This window comes from Myotis davidii, unplaced genomic scaffold, assembly GCF_000327345.1.
Source record: "Myotis davidii unplaced genomic scaffold, ASM32734v1 scaffold143, whole genome shotgun sequence".
NCBI classification, from domain to species: domain Eukaryota; kingdom Metazoa; phylum Chordata; class Mammalia; order Chiroptera; family Vespertilionidae; genus Myotis; species Myotis davidii.
Window position 1 is genome coordinate 6,739,340 of NW_006294876.1, and position 18,125 is coordinate 6,757,464.

At 41.2% G+C, this 18,125-nt stretch overlaps 1 protein-coding gene across 1 annotated transcript in view; it reads left to right on the top strand.

Annotated features, from left to right (window-relative positions):
• Positions 1-18,125, top strand: part of SEMA5A (semaphorin 5A) — a 296,373-nt gene that overhangs the window by 258,000 nt on the left and 20,248 nt on the right. Inside the window, exons 15-17 of the mRNA XM_015567657.1 lie at positions 665-812; positions 14,701-14,926; positions 17,791-18,009. Of these exons, the coding sequence (XP_015423143.1) occupies positions 665-812; positions 14,701-14,926; positions 17,791-18,009 (593 nt within the window). The remainder of the gene's footprint in view (positions 1-664; positions 813-14,700; positions 14,927-17,790; positions 18,010-18,125) is intronic.

The following is an 18,125-nucleotide window of genomic DNA, read 5'->3' on the forward strand; positions in this document are numbered from 1 at the left end:
AGTATAGTCAACCATAAAAATAAGACTAGTATTTGTAAGTAGTAATTCAGTTCTTTTTAGATAACCAGTAGTCTTTTAAATTAAGGTTGGACATGATTCTGGGAGTCTGCAAATAAATTAAAAAATGCAGTAACCTAAGCAGTATATGACATGAAGCTTTATGCTAAAATATGGCTTTAACTTTTCTTTAACTTATTATATTAATAGGATGATGAGCCTTATTTAATTCAGGGATGAGAAGTGAAATCCAAATACACTTTTGCTGACTTGGTATTCATAACCTGCTTTATCTTTCAATGTTTATGTTTAGAAGATAAATGCCCTACCTAGGTATTTTCTATGTGTTCTCATTTTTGGGTGTCTATTTGAAGGGTTTTGTTTTGTTTGTTTCTCCTTTAATTGGCTGCACAGGAAGATCCATTCTGCATTGTGAGTTTAGCATTTTCTTCATTGTCTCCCATGCATCCCATTGTCCGTGCACACACAGCATGGCCAGCGCCACATCTGCCTCCTTCACTGAGCAACCACTTCAAATACAAAAGCCCCTCCACGCTGAGCATGCCCATGTGCCCAACATCTGGTGCAGGGACGGAGCCTGGAAGGTCTGGGGCCTCACATTACACTTTCACGCAGTTTCCTTTTCCTCTCGGTTTCTCCTTTACAGATACTGCAATGAGCATCTGCTGTGCCCCCCGCACGTGTTCTGGACTGGCTGGGGTCCTTGGGAGCGGTGCACAGCCCAGTGCGGGGGCGGCATTCAGGCTCGCCGCAGGACTTGCGAGAATGGGCCCGACTGCGCTGGCTGCAATGTGGTGAGTAGAGTCCTTCTCATCCCAGCCCTCAGCCTGGACCTGGGAGTGCAGAGTGAGCACACACTAGATGTTTTCCTACCCATGTACGCTGAACACACAAGATACACTGCAAGCACTCAGTGCCCTGCAAACACTAGATGCTCTACAAACACGTGTGTAAACATGAGCTATTCTGCATGCACTAGGTTATCTGTACATACTGCATGCTCTGTGGGTACTAAGTGCTCTGCAAACATGACATGGCTAGACAGTGTACACTTGGTACACACTGGATGCTCTGCAGGGGTCAGGTGCTCTTACTCACTAGATAGTCTGCAAATGTTAGATTCTCAGTAGACACTAGATATTCCGTAAACATTGAATGCTCTGTACACATGACGTGTCCAGGCACTGGGAGCTCTGCACACACTAGATGCTGTGAATCAGACAGGTTTCTCTGGTTAATGAGAATGTTTGCAGGAAATACTGGAAATTCAGCTTTTTGCATTAAATATTCTCACATTTATGAATTTTCAATTCCCGTTTCTGAGCTATGACAGCAACTTCAGCCTGCTTCATTCTGGTCCATATATCTGGTTTGGGGACACAGGGTAAGGTCTCTACATTGAGCCACAGTGAGGTATGGAATGCAGGATGAACCCGAGACACAGGACTGAGAGACTTTCTGGGATCATTGTCAGAGCACAAAGGTACCAATTTAAAGGGGATAAAAGACAACTTGTGGTTTTGTTTTTCTTCTGCCTTCAGAAGTCATATTTTTTTTAACACTTTAAACTCTCAAATAAAATTCCTCCTGTGCGAGTACCTTCCCCAAGGTCCATTGCTGCTCCTCCTGTGCCATCTGTCAGGGTGAGTGGCCATGTAGGCTGCTGGGCTTGCACCTCATTCATCTTCCCCTGGTCCTGGCCTCTCGCCCAGGCGCCTTGCATGGGCTACTCCTTGAGGTGTCTGCTTTCCCCTTTCCTTCCCGCCTGTGGAAGCTGCCTCTCAAATGCCACTTCACAACTGATAATCAAAGGCATGCTCTTTCTTAATTGCTATGCCTAGTGGATACGATCTCAAATTTTTATGTAATCCATTACAGGAAAGTTCAACAAAGGACTTTGATCTTCATGAAGGTCACAGTCTGAACTCCTCCCCTGCCCTGAGCTTGTAAAATGCATGCACTTGTATTTCCAAGTTCTTCTTCAAGGGAAAGGATCAGCCTCCCTAACTGAACCTTGATATTGCACCTTCATGCGTGTGGGAACACAAAATTTGCTTTCTTTTTGTTGTATCTCAACGAAGAGCTTGCAGTTATGAATGATGGTCAGAGTCAAAATGTCATATTTTGTTAAAAGAAGCTGGAGTATTTTGAAAGACTTAATATTACAAAATCACGTGGTAGCCACAAAAGTGTAAGTTTTCTGAAATTTAGCACTGAAAATTCGGTGATCAAGTTTAAAGAATGATGCATGATGCAGAGGGAGAGAAGAGGAAAATGATGGATTGTAGGAATTAATCCATCAAAAGTCTGTCTCTAGAACATGTAAATTATTTACAATATCGGAAATTGCAGTTGATATGGACATCTGGAGGATTTCACAAAAATGTTTCATTTATAGAGTTTTAAGAGTCTGTTGCACAGATTTCTGTGGCTCCACAAAATAATCAGGCTTATTTCTGCCTATAATAATTCAAACACAGTCATTGCAGAGTTAATTGAAAGGAGAAGCTGTCGTGAATAGAGGTTCTCTGCTATAAAAGAGACTTAAGTGAGACACACAGAGAGATTTTTCCTTTACTATTTACCAATAATGTCCCTGATAAAGCTTTTCCTATACCTGACACTAAAATACCTAAATGTACTTAGGCAAACACAGAAACAGTATTCTTACTTATAGCAATTTCCACTAAATGGCCATGAGTTTTAAAATCTTTTGTAGGTCTACATTGATGTATACACCGAACAAATTGATTTTTTAAAGGCATAACAAATACCAGTTGCCATTATTTAAAAGAGGGAACCCCAGGTCTCTTTAAATTATGCCAGATTTTTAACTGCTACAAAATAATTAAATATGCCTTTCTAAATGTAAAGCCTTAGTAGACTTCCTCCAAACACAGCCAAAGAATATTCTTTTCCAAATGCATCTTCCATCTTTGATTTGTATCCCTGAAGACACTATTGGGCTAATCATGAATTATCTATCCATAGAGAACACTCCTTGAATCATCTAGTCGATTTGATGTCCCTGCTAAATTGGGCACTTATTTTGGTCAATTTCTGTAGCTCATCTTGTCTGCTTCTACTTGCACTAGGCACTTGCCACTGTAATTAAAGAGAAGGCTATCTTAATTTTTAGAAAGCAATTTGTTTATCCAGCCAAGTTGGCTTTTACATGGTGTGCTAAGATGCAGTCCCTCTCACTGGAAGACAAGTGCTTCCTGTTGGGGGGAAAGGGGGAGTTTGCAGCATCAAGATTGAGCTCTTGCATTGATTTGCACCTCTGGGCTCTTCCATCTCCCATCCAATTTTTAAAAAGCCTATTTCAGTCCAGCACCACACTGCACAGGCTGGAGTTATGTTTCCAGGAAACATTTTTGTGCATTATAGCAGCTTGGGCTGTGACTGCTTGAGAACATCCTGCCACTCGGCCATCCCAAGCGGAGACCTGTGGCTGTACACTGATAGTAGCTCTGCTCAGCCAGCTTACAGAGAAGGTGGAGAGAAGCAGGGGTCCGACCCATTTTAGGTTCCATGTTAGACAGGCCAGCATTGCATCAGCTCAAGAACCCCCTCTAAAATCAAGGTAATATGCAAGCAAACAAAACCTGGTGAGACATCCCTTTAAGAAAGGCTTTGTCATTTACTTAACTGATTGTGCTTGTTGTGGTGTGGCCTGCCTTCGGTTTACTTGGGCTTGCAAGGCCTGCATACATCACACTCTGAAAAGATGTTTGCCCGAGCTCACACTCATATAACCAGAATCTGAGCATCTTGATTTTTTACCCATTTCACTCCATCATTTTTAATAAATATTAAGATTAAGCTTCTAGCCCCTGATGGGCTCTGTGGAGAGCAGGGTGAACAAGGGAATCACAGTGCCTGCTTGGAACTCTGGACAGGGACTATCTGTGTATCAGTTTGTTCAATGCCTATTTTTATTTGTGATGTTGTTTTTCACAATATATTTAATACCAATCTCCATGTAGCAAGGAGGGGCGTGCGATAGAATTAGTTCACATGTATGCACGTGTAGCCAGAGGATTTTCAAGTAAGTTTTGATCGCATTATACTTGTCTTTTGGTTTGGCTCATGGCAGGCAGTTCTTCCTTTTGAAGAAGTAATCTAAGTGTTTAATTACATCAACAATATGTTTTAATTAGTGTTTTACTTAAGATTTGCATTTCACATTTTATTATCTCATCGGAGTGGAATTTCTGAACATGTATAATTTCAGTTGTTAAAACAATTCACGCACATAATAATTTTCAAAGCAACTTGTAATTAAGTAAAGGGGAAAGTGACAGATGTTAGAGGATGAAAAAATGGTTTCAAAACATTGATTATTTTCACAGATACCATTATTTCTTTCTTCTCAAGTGTTATCCTCTTAGTAATCTTGGAGCCTTCTAAGAACTTTAGCCTACTTCAGATCTCTTCTATGTGAATCTTAGAATAATAGAAGCTAGTGCTACATGTAGATATTATAATCTTTCTAAATGGAAACACAATGCTACATTAAAAGCCTTCTACATTTGTCAGAAAAGAATAAAAGCCTAATTATTTTGCTCTGTGGTTGGATGATCTGCCCCCAGTGCAGACATTCTTAGAACAGCTGTCTCTTCATTTCACTCCACAGCATGCTTTTTTTTTTCTAGATCTCTTTGACGTACAGAATCTCATGAGGTTCTGGTTTGAAAGAAATCATTGCAATAAAGACACTTAAAGCTGGACTTGGCTCCTACCATGTCACATTCTCGCATTACTTTATAAGCCATGCAGCGTGAGAAAGTAACATCGCACACACTCCTCTTTGGCATCTTGCTTGTTTCACGATATGAGACATTTCCCACATCTGTTCTACTCCATCCTCATCCCAGGAAACTGCCCAGTTGCAGACGATTGGAAACCAGTCTTCCAAGGAGCTCTAGTGTCATTGTGTGGGAGAAGGAAGGGGCAGGGGTTGAAGAAAGGGAGCTGTGGGATCTACTTACAAATGGCTCAGGCCCCACATGGGAAACCAGCAGCACAGGGACCCGTGCCTCTCAACAGGGAGTGAGACAGAAATAGAGGGGCAGCCAGATGAAGCCCAGACCTCACGAGGAGCCTTCTGAGGTTCTACAGGCAGGCTTCCTTAGGAAACTATTTCATCGCTTTCTTTCTCTTATCCTTTTGCAACTGCTAGCACCACTGTCCAGGCCTGCTACATGAGTCTTCTTTGAGGATTAATTTGTCTAATGCTTGGTGTGTTCTCCTATGGTATTGTTAATTTCTATACAGTTTTACATATGGAAGAAAGGGACATTCTCCATGACCTCGGTTATTGATCTGTCATCCTTTTCTTTGTAGTATTTTCAGATCATTCCATCTGTGTATTTGGTCAACCAAAAATGTTGAATACCTAGCACAGAACTCTCCTAGGCCCTTTGGAAGATACACAGATGCAGGCAATAGAACCCCTAACCACAAAGATACAACTTTCTAGCTTAAGAGAAAAAAATATAAATCAAATAACTAAGAAATAAGGAAGAAGCTAGGAATGCCAGTGGAACAATTAAGAGAAAACAGTGAGTCCACAGGAGGGAGAGGTTATCTATGGCTGGGTCAAGGGCACCTGCATGGTGTGGACAGGATTGGGCCAAGTTGAGAGGGGCATGGGAACTTCCCTGAGAAAGGAACATGGGTGAAGAATGTGGATCAAAGGATGTGGGGGTACACACTGGGAGCTCTAAGTAGCATCATTCGGGTGACTAGAGAATGTGTAGTTATGTGACCAGACACAGATTTGGAAAGTCAGTTGCTTCATTTCAAAAGGTTTTGAGTGCCAGCCTGTGGGGTACATAGTTAGGAAAAAGCTGAGGGATTTCGCCAGCCCCTCTAATATTCCCTGCTGTACTGGAGATCACGGCCAAGTCAATATAGCAAAGCAAAGAAATAAGAGTTGTGAGGTCAAGGATGAGAATAAGTTCTCCACAGGATTCCCGCCAGCTCTCTTACCCATGTCTTGAAGGTCAGAGACTATTGCTGAATGACTGGTCTTGGGAGGTAGTGTGGCATTCACACATTGCAGTTCTGGGCAATGGTGCCATGCTGGGCCTTGCAGCGGGCCTTGGGGGTGCTCAGCTGCATGAGCCCCCACCCCACATGAACCAGAGCCTCCTGACCTTTATTGGTTTGTACACCGTTTACTGACTGAACAATTATTCAGTACTTATAAAGATTTTGAACACCATTGAGGGAAAGTGAACCTAAATCACACAAGAGACGGTGGCGGCGTGTTTCTGATGTGCGGACCCCACTGGCGCCTGTTTGACTGCAGAAGCACTAGGAGGGCCGATGCTGGCAGAGCGCCTGCCGTGTGAGGACCAGCAGGTGTCCAGGGCCTGGCCAGAAAGAGAAAAATGAAATGTTGGCAGCCGCTGTCTGCACAAACCTCACGGTGTGTGAGGGAGACCCCTGTGCAAGCCAGTCATTGCAGAGCTGCGTCCTTCCTCTGTGACTGCCCGGGGGCCAGGGGTAGCACCCTGGAGGAGGCAGAGTTTCCAGGGAAATTTAAAAGAAAGCTGGCAGGTTGCAGGAAAGGCAGCAGCAGCAGCAGCAACGACACAGAGGCCTGAAGCTATAGCATGTGACTGTGGGTCTTCAAGACAGTGTCGCGTGGCTGGGACACAGGCCATGAGGTGGGAGGGGTTGAGACAGAGCCGTTGATCTGATTTTCTGAGTCGTCTGGGGAGCTGAGCACTTTCTGTTTCACTCTGCCAGCAGCATGAGCCACAGAAATGCAATTAGAAGCACTGATTAGCCCAGGGTTTCTCTAGATGGGCTCCATGACCCCCATTCATGATGTCCTTCTCGAGTACTATTTTGTTATAATTTTATGGAATTATGGCGCTTTTATATAATTAGGTATTAAATATTTTAAATGTATACTTAGGCTTCTAGCTGCTGGTGTTGTTCCTGCCTGCCCGGGTAAACTCCTGTTTGAACAAACCTCACGTCTACTCCCCTGACTGTAATGTTCTGCCTGATTGTGGGTAGAGTGTTTCATGGTGTAATAAAGACAAAGAAACTCTATTACTGAGGGACGGTCTAAAAGAAGAAAACTACTTTTTTTTTTTTCATCACACTATAAGAGAAATCTTAGATGTCTGTAGTCACCCTTATATCACTTATGGCTTTATTTTATAGACTAATATTTGTAAGAAAATAAAGCAATTTAGAAATACTTGAGTCATATTTTAGAAGAGCAGGCACTTTTACTCAGCCACCTTATGGAATTTTTTGCCCAAATGAATAGAAATTGAGGCAGAGAGCAGTCAATACTCTTGCTTAAATTTTGCCATGTGTCCAGAAGAGAAAAATGAATTTTAATGTCGCCTACAGTACAGAATTCTAAGTATTTCAACTGGGATACTTTCTGTAGGCCAGAAAGATGGCTTTGAATAAGAAGCATCCTTATCTTGTTGAAAAAAAGAAGTGGCTTTCTAGAACGTGAGCTTTGTGGCTGCATTTGTTGGTTTAGATCAGTGGTCAGCAAACTGCAGCTCGGCAAACCGCGTCTCGCTAGCCACATGCAGCTCTTTGGCCCCTTGAATGTGGCTCTTCCACAAAATACCAACTTCTGCGCATGGGCCACAAAGTTTCAATCACACTGTACGTGCACGCCTGCACGTGGTATTTTGTGGAAGAGGCACACTGAAAGGACCAAAGAGCTGCATGTGGCTCGCGAGCCACGGTTTGCCATGGTGGGAAAGAAAATTTGTACAGTTAAAAAACTAAGGAATGGCTCTGGCCAGTGTGACTTACATGGTTGAGCGTTGTCCCGTGCACCAAATAGTGTCTGGTTTGATTCCCAGTCAGGGCACATGCAAGGTTGCAAGCTACATCCCAGATAGGGGTTGTGCAGGGGACAGCTAATTGATGTTTCTCTCACATTTATGTCTCTCTCTCTTTTGCTCCCTTCCTCTCTGTCTAAAATCAATAAAAACTTATTAAAAAAACAAAAACTAAGGAATGGATATAACAGCTTGCATCTGTGACCAAACTATGAATTTGGAAGAAGTTTACCCACTTCATTATTTAATCATCATTTTACATTTTAGGAATTTATAGCAGAACTAGAGGCCCGATGCACAAAATTCCTTCAAGAGTAGACCTTCCTTCTCCCGGCTGCTAGCAGGTACCCGGGACCCGGGCTCCCCTCGCAGCCCCGCTTCATCCCGAAGGTCGTCCAGAAGGACGTCCGGAAGGATGTCCGGTCTAATTATCATATTATGCTTTTATTATTATAGATGATTTTCTAATCATATTTAAGTAGATGAAAATTTATAATGTAGCTCATCTTTACACATTGATTTGGTCATTTATTTTCTTATAGGAAACTTCTAGATAAACTGTGCTATGCCATTGCCATATGTTAAGTACATTAAAACCTAGAAATGTTTAACTTATGTTTGATTCCAACATTTTGAATATTTTAATTCTACTGCAGACCTCACTTATGGGAAAGCAGCCATTGAGGGTGGGAGGTATAAGTGCAGGAAACACAGAATTTATTCTTGTATTATTATTTATTTATTATTGTATTATTTGCCATGCAAACAGCAGTAAGCCTACTTTTGCCCCTCCCTGTGTTATGCTGGCAGTCAGGAGCAAAGCCAGGTTCAGAAAGCACGTGATCAAGACTTTAAACTTTTCCTAAGATGGCTAAGATTGCACTAAGGCTTTTGTTTTGTTTTCTGTTAACAATGACATTCTACTATTAGGGCATAGATCATTTTACTAGAATTGGTTAGTCAGGCAACTAAATTGGTGGGCACATCCCACCTTCAGTGCTAAGATCGAGGAAGACCGTGCACCTTGGTGTGAAAGTTGTCTTTCAGACAGAGAGTCCCAGGGGAGTGACTTATGAGATTGGCCACAGTGCCAGTTACTGTGTTGTCTTATTGAAGGTCAAGTCCCTCAGACACCTTAACTCCCTTCACACATAGTTGGTATGGGACTGCTGGTACTTTCATGTTTCCCTTGAACTTCATGTGCTTATTTTCATCATTAATATTTAATATCCCTTGAAGAGGTATAGGTTCTTCAACAATGATTACTAAAAAATGGATAAATGACTGAGTGGATGGATGGATAGATCACATGATGCTTCCATTTTCATCTGTTGTTAATTGAAAGTGTCATTTGAGCAATATTACTTTGACTTTAATTTCAAAAATATAAATGTTTAAATTAAAATATTTAGGTCAATACCCATAAGTTCTGGCAGGAAACATTTATGAGGTAATAGGAATGTAATTATAAAATTTGAATTATAAAACGGGAGTCATTTATAGATCTTTTTTTTTTAAGAGGAACATAATTTCCCACAGTAAATTGGCCCAAAGAAGAGCAAAAAGTGCAATTCCTTGTGAAAGATGTTGATAAAACACACATGTTTTTCATTTCCCAGATCCATTAAATGATGGATCCCAGCTTAGAGAGCCAAGAAAATACCCAAGAGTTCCAAATATTTGCCTACTGGTGAAACGAAATGACAGAAGGACTTTGACCTTAGCAATGAATTTTCCAAGTACATCTTACACGATATCGGAATTTTTGATTAAATAAATGTTCTTACTGCTATCTTTTAGGACATGAAATCTTAACTAATTATTTAAGGAATATGAACTGATAAAAAGTCAGTTTCATATAAACTCAGATAAGAGCAAATTCAGAAGATAATTTTCCACCAAATGATCACAGTATAGAGGGAATGAAATTCTATACATGAAACTTGGATACTTATGTTACCAGTTGGACAAATCCGTTCTCCTGTGTAACCTTGCTAAGGTAATTATGGCTTCTTATGACCATCTGAAGTTTTTTGGACAGAGGTTGCTATTGACCAACTTTGGAGAACTAATATTTTTGTGTTCTGTACCCCATCTTTGTTTCCAGACCTCTGTGCACTCCAACAATGCCCTGAATACCAAACTCTCTGATAATCACTATAAATGCATTATCTGGTTTAACACTCCCAAATCATCATGATGTGTGTCTTTGTATGACCACTTTTCAATGAGAAATCTGAGGCACTAGATAATGGACATGAAGGGAATAGACCGCCCTGGACAGACCTGGTGGGCTACCTTGGTTATCACATAAAGTCACAAACATGGAAGTGATCAGAGAGTTTCACAGTAGAAACTTATAAATAAGCTCAAAGGTGGAATCACTGGAGAAGAAAGACTAATGAAGTGCCAGCCCCCTAAGGCCTGGGAAGCACCAGCAGCAGCCTTGAAGGCTTATTTTAGACGACTTCCCCATTAGAACATGGCCATCTCAATGGGCTAAGGACATAGAGCATATGACATGGGCTAAGGATTTCATGAACATAAGACTCCATCTTCAGTCTTTCACGTCCTAGTTAGGTTTGGCAGAAGACGGGGATCTTCCACACAACCTCGGAACCGCAGGGGCGCACCCTCATTTTCAGTTTTGAGTTAGTGAAGTCGATTGTAAAATCAGTCACACAACAGTAAAATTGCTTCACTTTTTGGGAGCTTTTATGATTCCAGGTAGCATCCTCCTCGACAGCATTTACTAATATGCAATCTGCTCAGTTAGTCAATTTTGTTTTTTCAAGAAGGTCAGAGAAAAGGGCTCAAGATCAGTTCATATCACGCTTGCTTTGAAGAAACCCACATATGTTTGTTGAACCCAAGGCCCCTCAGTCCTTCCTGACAACAGATGCTTTTTCCATGAGCTGCCCAGAGACACGCTTTAGGAAAAGCGCTTTTATGGGATGAATAGAACACCACTTAGAATCTGCTTCTGCCCTTAAAGCAAAAGGCATATACCCAATATATTTCACGCACACATAGTGGACAGAAATCTAAAGCTTTAATGGAATTGGTGAAATTGAAACTCAAATCGATGGTCAACATGTATATTTTGTCACAGTTCTGCATAGCTGAATTAAAACAAAATCTGCATGGGACCAGGCATCTTTAATAAAGCATGAGTTCTAACAACCAGCCTCAATTTGGCACATAACCTGTGGGACTCCCATCAACAACTTTCTATGTATTATTAATAGCAAGTAATGGTAATTTAAAAAATTAACTGAAATTTTCTCATAAGAAAAAATTGGAGGAATATTATAGCAGGAAGATAATGAGTTTCTGTGAAAGAAAATTCCTGCCAATGGGAGATCAGACTAAGAGGCAAAAGCAGGACATAAGAAAAATTCAGCTTCATTTGAATCTTCTAATAAATTGAATCCTTGGAGTATTGGATGAAAAGCAGGGTCCCAGAATACATTCCTTTTTATATATACAAACAAATATACATTTACATCAGTATGTATTAATATTCTAGTGTCATGTAACAAAATTAGCATAAATTTAATGGCTTAAAAGAACACTTGTTTTTTAAATCATCTCACAGTTCCATGGGTCACACGTCTGGGCCCATGTAACTGGTTTCTCTGCTCTGTCTCATAGGCTGAAGTCAAAGTGCCCAGAGTTGCAAACTTCTCTGAAGCTCTGGGTTCTCTTGCAAGCTCTCTGATTGTTTGAAGAATTTAGTTCTTTGCAATTTTAGGACTGAGTCCCTGTTTTCCTTAGACTGGAGGTCACTGTAACTCCTAGAAGTTGCCCTCAGGTGGCCCTCTCACAGTGTGGCAGCTAACTTCTTCCAAAGCCAGCAGGAGAATCGAGAGAATGGACATGTCCATCAACCTAAAAGCTTCCTTGTTCCCTATTTTCACCCCTCCCTCATGCACTGTGTCCTTCTCAGTCCCATGGAGCCGCTTCTCTGCTTTCTGACCCTACATTAGTATTCATTTTCCATAATTTTATAGGTTACTTCCTTTTGTTGGATTCTTTCTCTCAGAATAATTATTTTCAGATTCTTCTGTGCTGTGCACATATCAACAGTTCATTTCTTTTATTGTCAAGTAGTGTTCTATTTGGATGTAAGATGAAGTATTTAGTTATTACCTGCTGATAGACATATGGGTTGTTTCCAGTTTACGGTTATTACAAATAAAGCTTTTATGAGCATTCATGTACAAGGATTTGTACGGACATAGACTTTCTTTCCTCTTGGGTAAATGTCTACGAGGGAAATGGCTCGATCATATGATAAGTGTGTTTATAAGTTTTTAAGAAAATGTCAATAGTTTTCAAAGGGATTGTGTGATTTTACATCCCTACCAGCAGGGCAGGAGGGAGAGTTCCCATTGCCCAGAAGCCCACCAGCACTTGACTGGCAAGTTTCTGGTTTCTTTTGTTTTGTTTTAGCCATTCTAATATCTAATTTGTGGTGATTTACTTGTGGTTTTAATTTACTGTTTCTAAAAATTATCTCAGCATATCATAATTTGATAATTTAAGTGAATGCATCATATGACACCTCAAAAAGCAGTTGAAAAGAGAAATGCCTGTGTCTCATGTTAAAATGTGTGCTATGAGGGATTAATGAACAAAAGAACAGGCTTTGTTATCAGAGGTTTCTGCCTAATGAGCCTGAATTGCTCTTCTTTATCCTTGAGTGATTCCCGTCGCTGGCACATGTAGCTCCTGCCATCATAAAGGAATGTTACACTTATTAATAAAGACCTGTATTTTTAAAGCAAGGGTCCATAAGCAGCATATGTTTTAAGTCCATTTCAGCAAGGAGCCTGGACACTGGCCCGGCCAGGTGGGCACGGAGTCAGGAAGGGGAGGACAGTGGCATATGGCATTTTCAATCTGGGAATGACGGTGCTGCACACCACCAGCCTGAGAGATCCCAGATGAGGTTTAAAGCATTCCTATCATGTGGCTTCCATTTCAAGTGAAATAGAGCGAGCTCACACGTGTCCTGTCTAGTTTCTCACACCATTGAGTTTATGGCCTGAATTGGGCTATTTTTTTCATTCGGGAGGCAGCACCCAAAAGATGCTGTGATCAAAGATGCTATAAAGGGAGGAAAATGCAGTCATCTGTCTTCCGGTGTGTGTTGCTGTGGACAGGAGCAGCACCTTGACAGGGTATTACATCAGAGATGCCGCGGTGATCACTTCACATACTTTCTGTTAAAAGCCTATGATGTCACCAACACAGAGAAACTCTGGAGTATTGTCCCCTGTAAATATAATAAAAAATGAGGGATTATGAGTGAAGAAATCTAGTTAAAATAGTGACAAAATCATGACTTTAATAGACGTCGAGGTAAAGCTGATAGTGTGGACACACATGGCTACTTTCTGTCATATTGGAAATTCACTAACAAACTATTAAAGATATTAAAGGGATTTTTTTTAACCAGAAACCCACAAAGACAGTTCTTACTGTGTCTGACTACATGGCGGGGCTGAAGTAATGACATGCTCATACACACGAAACAACTACCCCCCAAACCAGATGAGCCCTTAACTCGGATTGGAAGGGACAGGGACCTGCACCAGAGACAGAAATCGATTGTGGTTTGCAGCACTCACGTGTGGATAGTGCTATGAGCAAACACTGCGTTTTGACCTAACAAAGTGTAGCTTGACCATATTATGATGACGGAAGATGCGACTGCATCAGTGTTGAAGATGCAGGGAGGGAAGGTGGGGAGTTAAGAGCTAAATCCCTGTTTTCCATCGTGCACAATGAATGGACAATGCCTGATGGAAAATTCTTTAGCTCTATGTGCTACCTATCAAAATGCTTAACTAAAAATTGATGGGAGAAGGATGGAACAGTTCTCCTTTTTATAATACAGCTTAGAGAGCAGTTTATCTCTTATTTTATATGTATGTTTAACATTGACAAATATCATTTTAGAAGTGTGCCCATAATTGAGTGTATTGTGTTTTGTGGATTTTCCTTCAAATGAAACATCCTTTGTTGTCAAATGGAGGAATCTCCATGTGGTGCTCTGTCCAAAGTCAAACCCAGGACCCTTATATTTGGCCCTATTTCTGGGGATATAGGGTTTAAAATTTTTGCCAAATAACTATTTTAGTGCTTTGGATTGACTTCATAATTGTAGTCTTAAATCCCAACCCCTCAGCACTCACTGTACCAAACCTTCAGATCTCTCTGCTCAGCTCCCAGGACCTTCCAACCTGTGTGCCAGGGAGATTCCTGGTAGTGAGGGAAGGAAGGGAGGAGAAACTGACAAATGTCATGAGGTATTAACCAGGGAAATCTGGTGAAAATTTCTTAGCGACTAAAAGTCATTATCATTTGGATACCTACCAGTCTATCCCTTTGAATCTGTTATTCCAGAGCTTAAAATATCCATTAATCACAAACTGAATATACCATGGTTCAAAAAACAGGTAATGGTTCCTCATGTTAACTTTAATCTTTTAGATACGATAGCTAAATTTAACATCTGAGTAATTAGCATTTTGGTCACTTATTAAATGAAAGGAAGGTGATTTATATGGAAATCATGATTTTTATTCACATACAGTTATGTCCATTGTCTCATGTTCATTATTGACACAGGAGAACTTGTGCAGATCCTTTTGGAATTGCATTGAAAACAGAGCGTTCTCCTAAATGCCTAATTTAACAAAAATGTGTTTTAAACCTTGTAGAGTGGCTGAGGGCATATTAAGATACAAAGTGTTAGAGAGCCCTGTTTTTCAATAGAGAAACGCCTGGTTCTATTTATGCTGTGTGCTAAGCACACCCCACACCTTTTCTCTCCCAGGAGTACCAGCCTTGTAATACCAACCCCTGCCCTGAGCTGAAGAAGACCACGCCCTGGACACCCTGGACGCCTGTCAACATCTCTGACAACGGTGGCCACTATGAGCAGCGATTTCGATACACGTGCAAAGCCCGCCTCCCTGATCCAAATTTGCTGGAAGTGGGAAGACAGAGAATTGAAATGCGGTACTGCTCCAGTGACGGAACCAGCGGCTGCTCCACGGATGGTGAGTGGGGACTCCTAGGGTCTTACCCACTTCCATGGACAGGCATGTGATCTTTTCTCAGAGAAGAGTGAGGAGGTATTTTTCCTTTCAGTGACTTATGGTTTAGCAATCTTTCTAACAACACATCCCTCTAGAGCAGAACTGGCTGTATAGCAAATTGATAGTAAACAGCCTTACTATAAAAATGTAGATGGTCCTGTGAATTCAGCCTTCAAAATTAGACTATGTTTATAGCAAGGCCACAGTAGTTTGTGGGAGATTTATTTAGTAGCAGAAAATATTACGGAAGGGTCAGTGTCCTTTCCACAATTCTTTTGGTACTAAAATGTGCAATAAGCTTTTATTTTATTTACCTCAAAATTGGACAAAGAAAACAGAAATGTATCCCCCCCCCTCTCTCTCTCTATTTCCAGTAGGGGGCGTGTAGGAGGCAACCAATCAATGATTCTCTCTCATTATTGATGTTTCTCTCTCTCTCCCTCTCCCTTCCTCTCTGAAATCAATAAAATATATTTAAAAAAAAAGAATACAGCATGTGAGAATCCTTTAATAGTCTTTGAAATCAATTTGCCCCGTGGTAATAATATCTTGCACCCAACCATCTCCCCCTATTTCCCAGCACGTCTGTGTTTATAAATTCTATCTTAGTCTCCCAACATGAGCATGATAGAGAAAGCACAGTCACCATCAAGGTCATTTTTAGAGAACGAGCTTTAGACTCAGGGTGGCTGGCCTTAAGGAAACACAGAGCTGGTGAGTCGTCACCTTGGACTGATGCAGGTGGAATAAATTCTTGGAGGTGCAAGAAATCTCCTGCACTGCCCAAGGGAAGCTCTTAAACGAGTGGCTGTTAGTGAGGGCATACAGAACTCCATGCCTCTTAGCACTGCCAGCCTGGATGCTGGGAGGGCCATCAGCAGCCGCTCCTGTCATGCTGTTTTGCTGACATTAACTGTCTATGCTAATGACATGAACTCGAGCCTCACCTCAAACCATGATGCTTCATGTTGTTCAGCAACCAACAAGCTTGCTTCTTGTTTCTTTGGAAAAAAAGAAGTCTGCTTTAGTAAAGAATTTGGTGTGAATAAGTCTTCTATTTAAATAAAACAAATAAACACCATTCACTTATTTCCTTATTTCAGAGCTGGCTGTGACCTATCTTATTTTTTAGGATACCAAAGTTTTAAAAAAAGAAAGAAAGAAATAGAAAATGAGTAACAGTGTTTTCCTATACATTAACTTTATTCTCTTTTCTGAATATAGATCTTTGTTTTTCTTCCATTGTCAGATGCATACAAAACCAAAGCTAATGTTTGTTTTAAATGCTAGTAATATAAACTAAGGAAAAGTTTACTACGCTTTTATAAACACAGTCTATATTTCCTCCCAAAGTATACCAAGGGCATGGTTTAAAAAGACTTCATCTTTCTTGTGGCTTAATGCCTTCAGGTTCTAAAGAGTATCCACACATTTTTGGTATCGATATCTTGGAAATGCGAAATTGGACTTGCTTGCCTCTGACCACACAAGATGAGGCTTAATTGTGAATAGCTGTCCTTTATTGACTAACCACAAAGTACTGGTTTGTCACAGAGAGACATTTCTAATCCATTTTCTCCAAAGAGCATCCTGCCTTGGTTTCTGATTCGGTTTTTAAGTAAACAACAAAATTATTTCACAGTGGATAGAACTGTTAGTGCATTTGCCTTCCACACTTAACCAGAACTTTGTGCATACTTAGAGAGTTTTTGGTTAAGCTGTGTCATTCTGCCTACATTTGAGAAAATTACTGAATGTTTTCTAGGTTTGTAAGTGGGTGGTGTGTTGAGTAAAATGAACAGGAATTTTGACTGTGGCTAATTAAATGAGTTAAGTGCAGAATGCTCAGAGCTGACCTGACCCACAATATTCAGAGTCTGTTTCTAACAAGACAACTCCCCACCCTCAGCCCCACCACCGATTGCTGCTGCTTCTGTGTCTACATTTGTTCCCGGGGAAGCACGTCTTGCTGTGAACTTCCTGGGAGCATTTGCTACAGAATCAGGTCATGCAGGGATGTGCTGGGTTCCGGGCAGTGAGCTCAGCCCCGTTGCAGGGACTTGGAGCAGACACATGTCTCCATGGCCTGGGATTCAGATGCATGAACTCCACACCTTTCACCAGCCTTACTTCACTTGGCAAAGGTTAACAGGGGAAGGACCGGGTTTAAAAAATGTTTGAATCCGGTTCTGTTCTTACAGACCATATTCTTGACAGTGAGTCCAAGGGCCGTGTGTTGAGGAATTCCCAAGGGAAGTGCGAAACTTCTGTTTTCTTTGTAAAAAGTTTCTCAGAAAAATAAGTGAACTACAAATACAAGACCTAGTCAGTGATGGCAAACCTTTTGAGCTCGGTGTGTCAGCATTTTGAAAAACCCTAACTTAACTCTGGTGCCGTGTCACATATAGAAATTTTTTGATATTTGCAAATATAGTAAAACAAAGACTTATATTTTTGATATTTATTTTATATATTTAAATGCCATTTAACAAAAAAAAATAATCAACCAAAAAAAAAGAGTTCGCCTGTCACCTCTGACACGGGTGTCATAGGTTTGCCATCACTGGCCTAGAGCCTGTGTGAGCCTAGAGCCAAAGTGAGTTCTTATTTGCACCTGTGACCTAATAGCAACTGCAGAGAAAGACTCGTGAGTTATGGGAGGTTAGCACGCCACTGCTTCTCTTTTCAATGTTGAGTTTTGAAGTGCAAAAAGCATTCCACCGAATTTGAGGTGTGGTTACAGAAACAAAGCAGGAAGCAGGTACACAATGAAAGTTAGACTCTGGTCACTTCAAGAACTGACACCTTAGCCTTTCCCTTGGCAGGTCTCTCTGGTGATTTCATGCGTGCCGGGAGATACTCTGCCCACACCGTCAACGGGGCCTGGTCAGCCTGGACGTCGTGGTCACAGTGCAGCCGGGACTGTAGCAGGGGCATTCGGAACCGGAAGCGCGTTTGCAACAACCCTGAGCCCAAGTACGGGGGCATGCCCTGCCTGGGCCCGTCCCTGGAATACCAGGAGTGCAACATTTTGCCTTGCCCAGGTGAGTGGATTGAGGATTCGGAAAAATATCTGAAAAAAAAATCAAGGGCCTTGGAAGACATTCTGAAATAGGGGAGGCTCAACCGGCTTTCCTGGCTTTAAGTATATATATATATA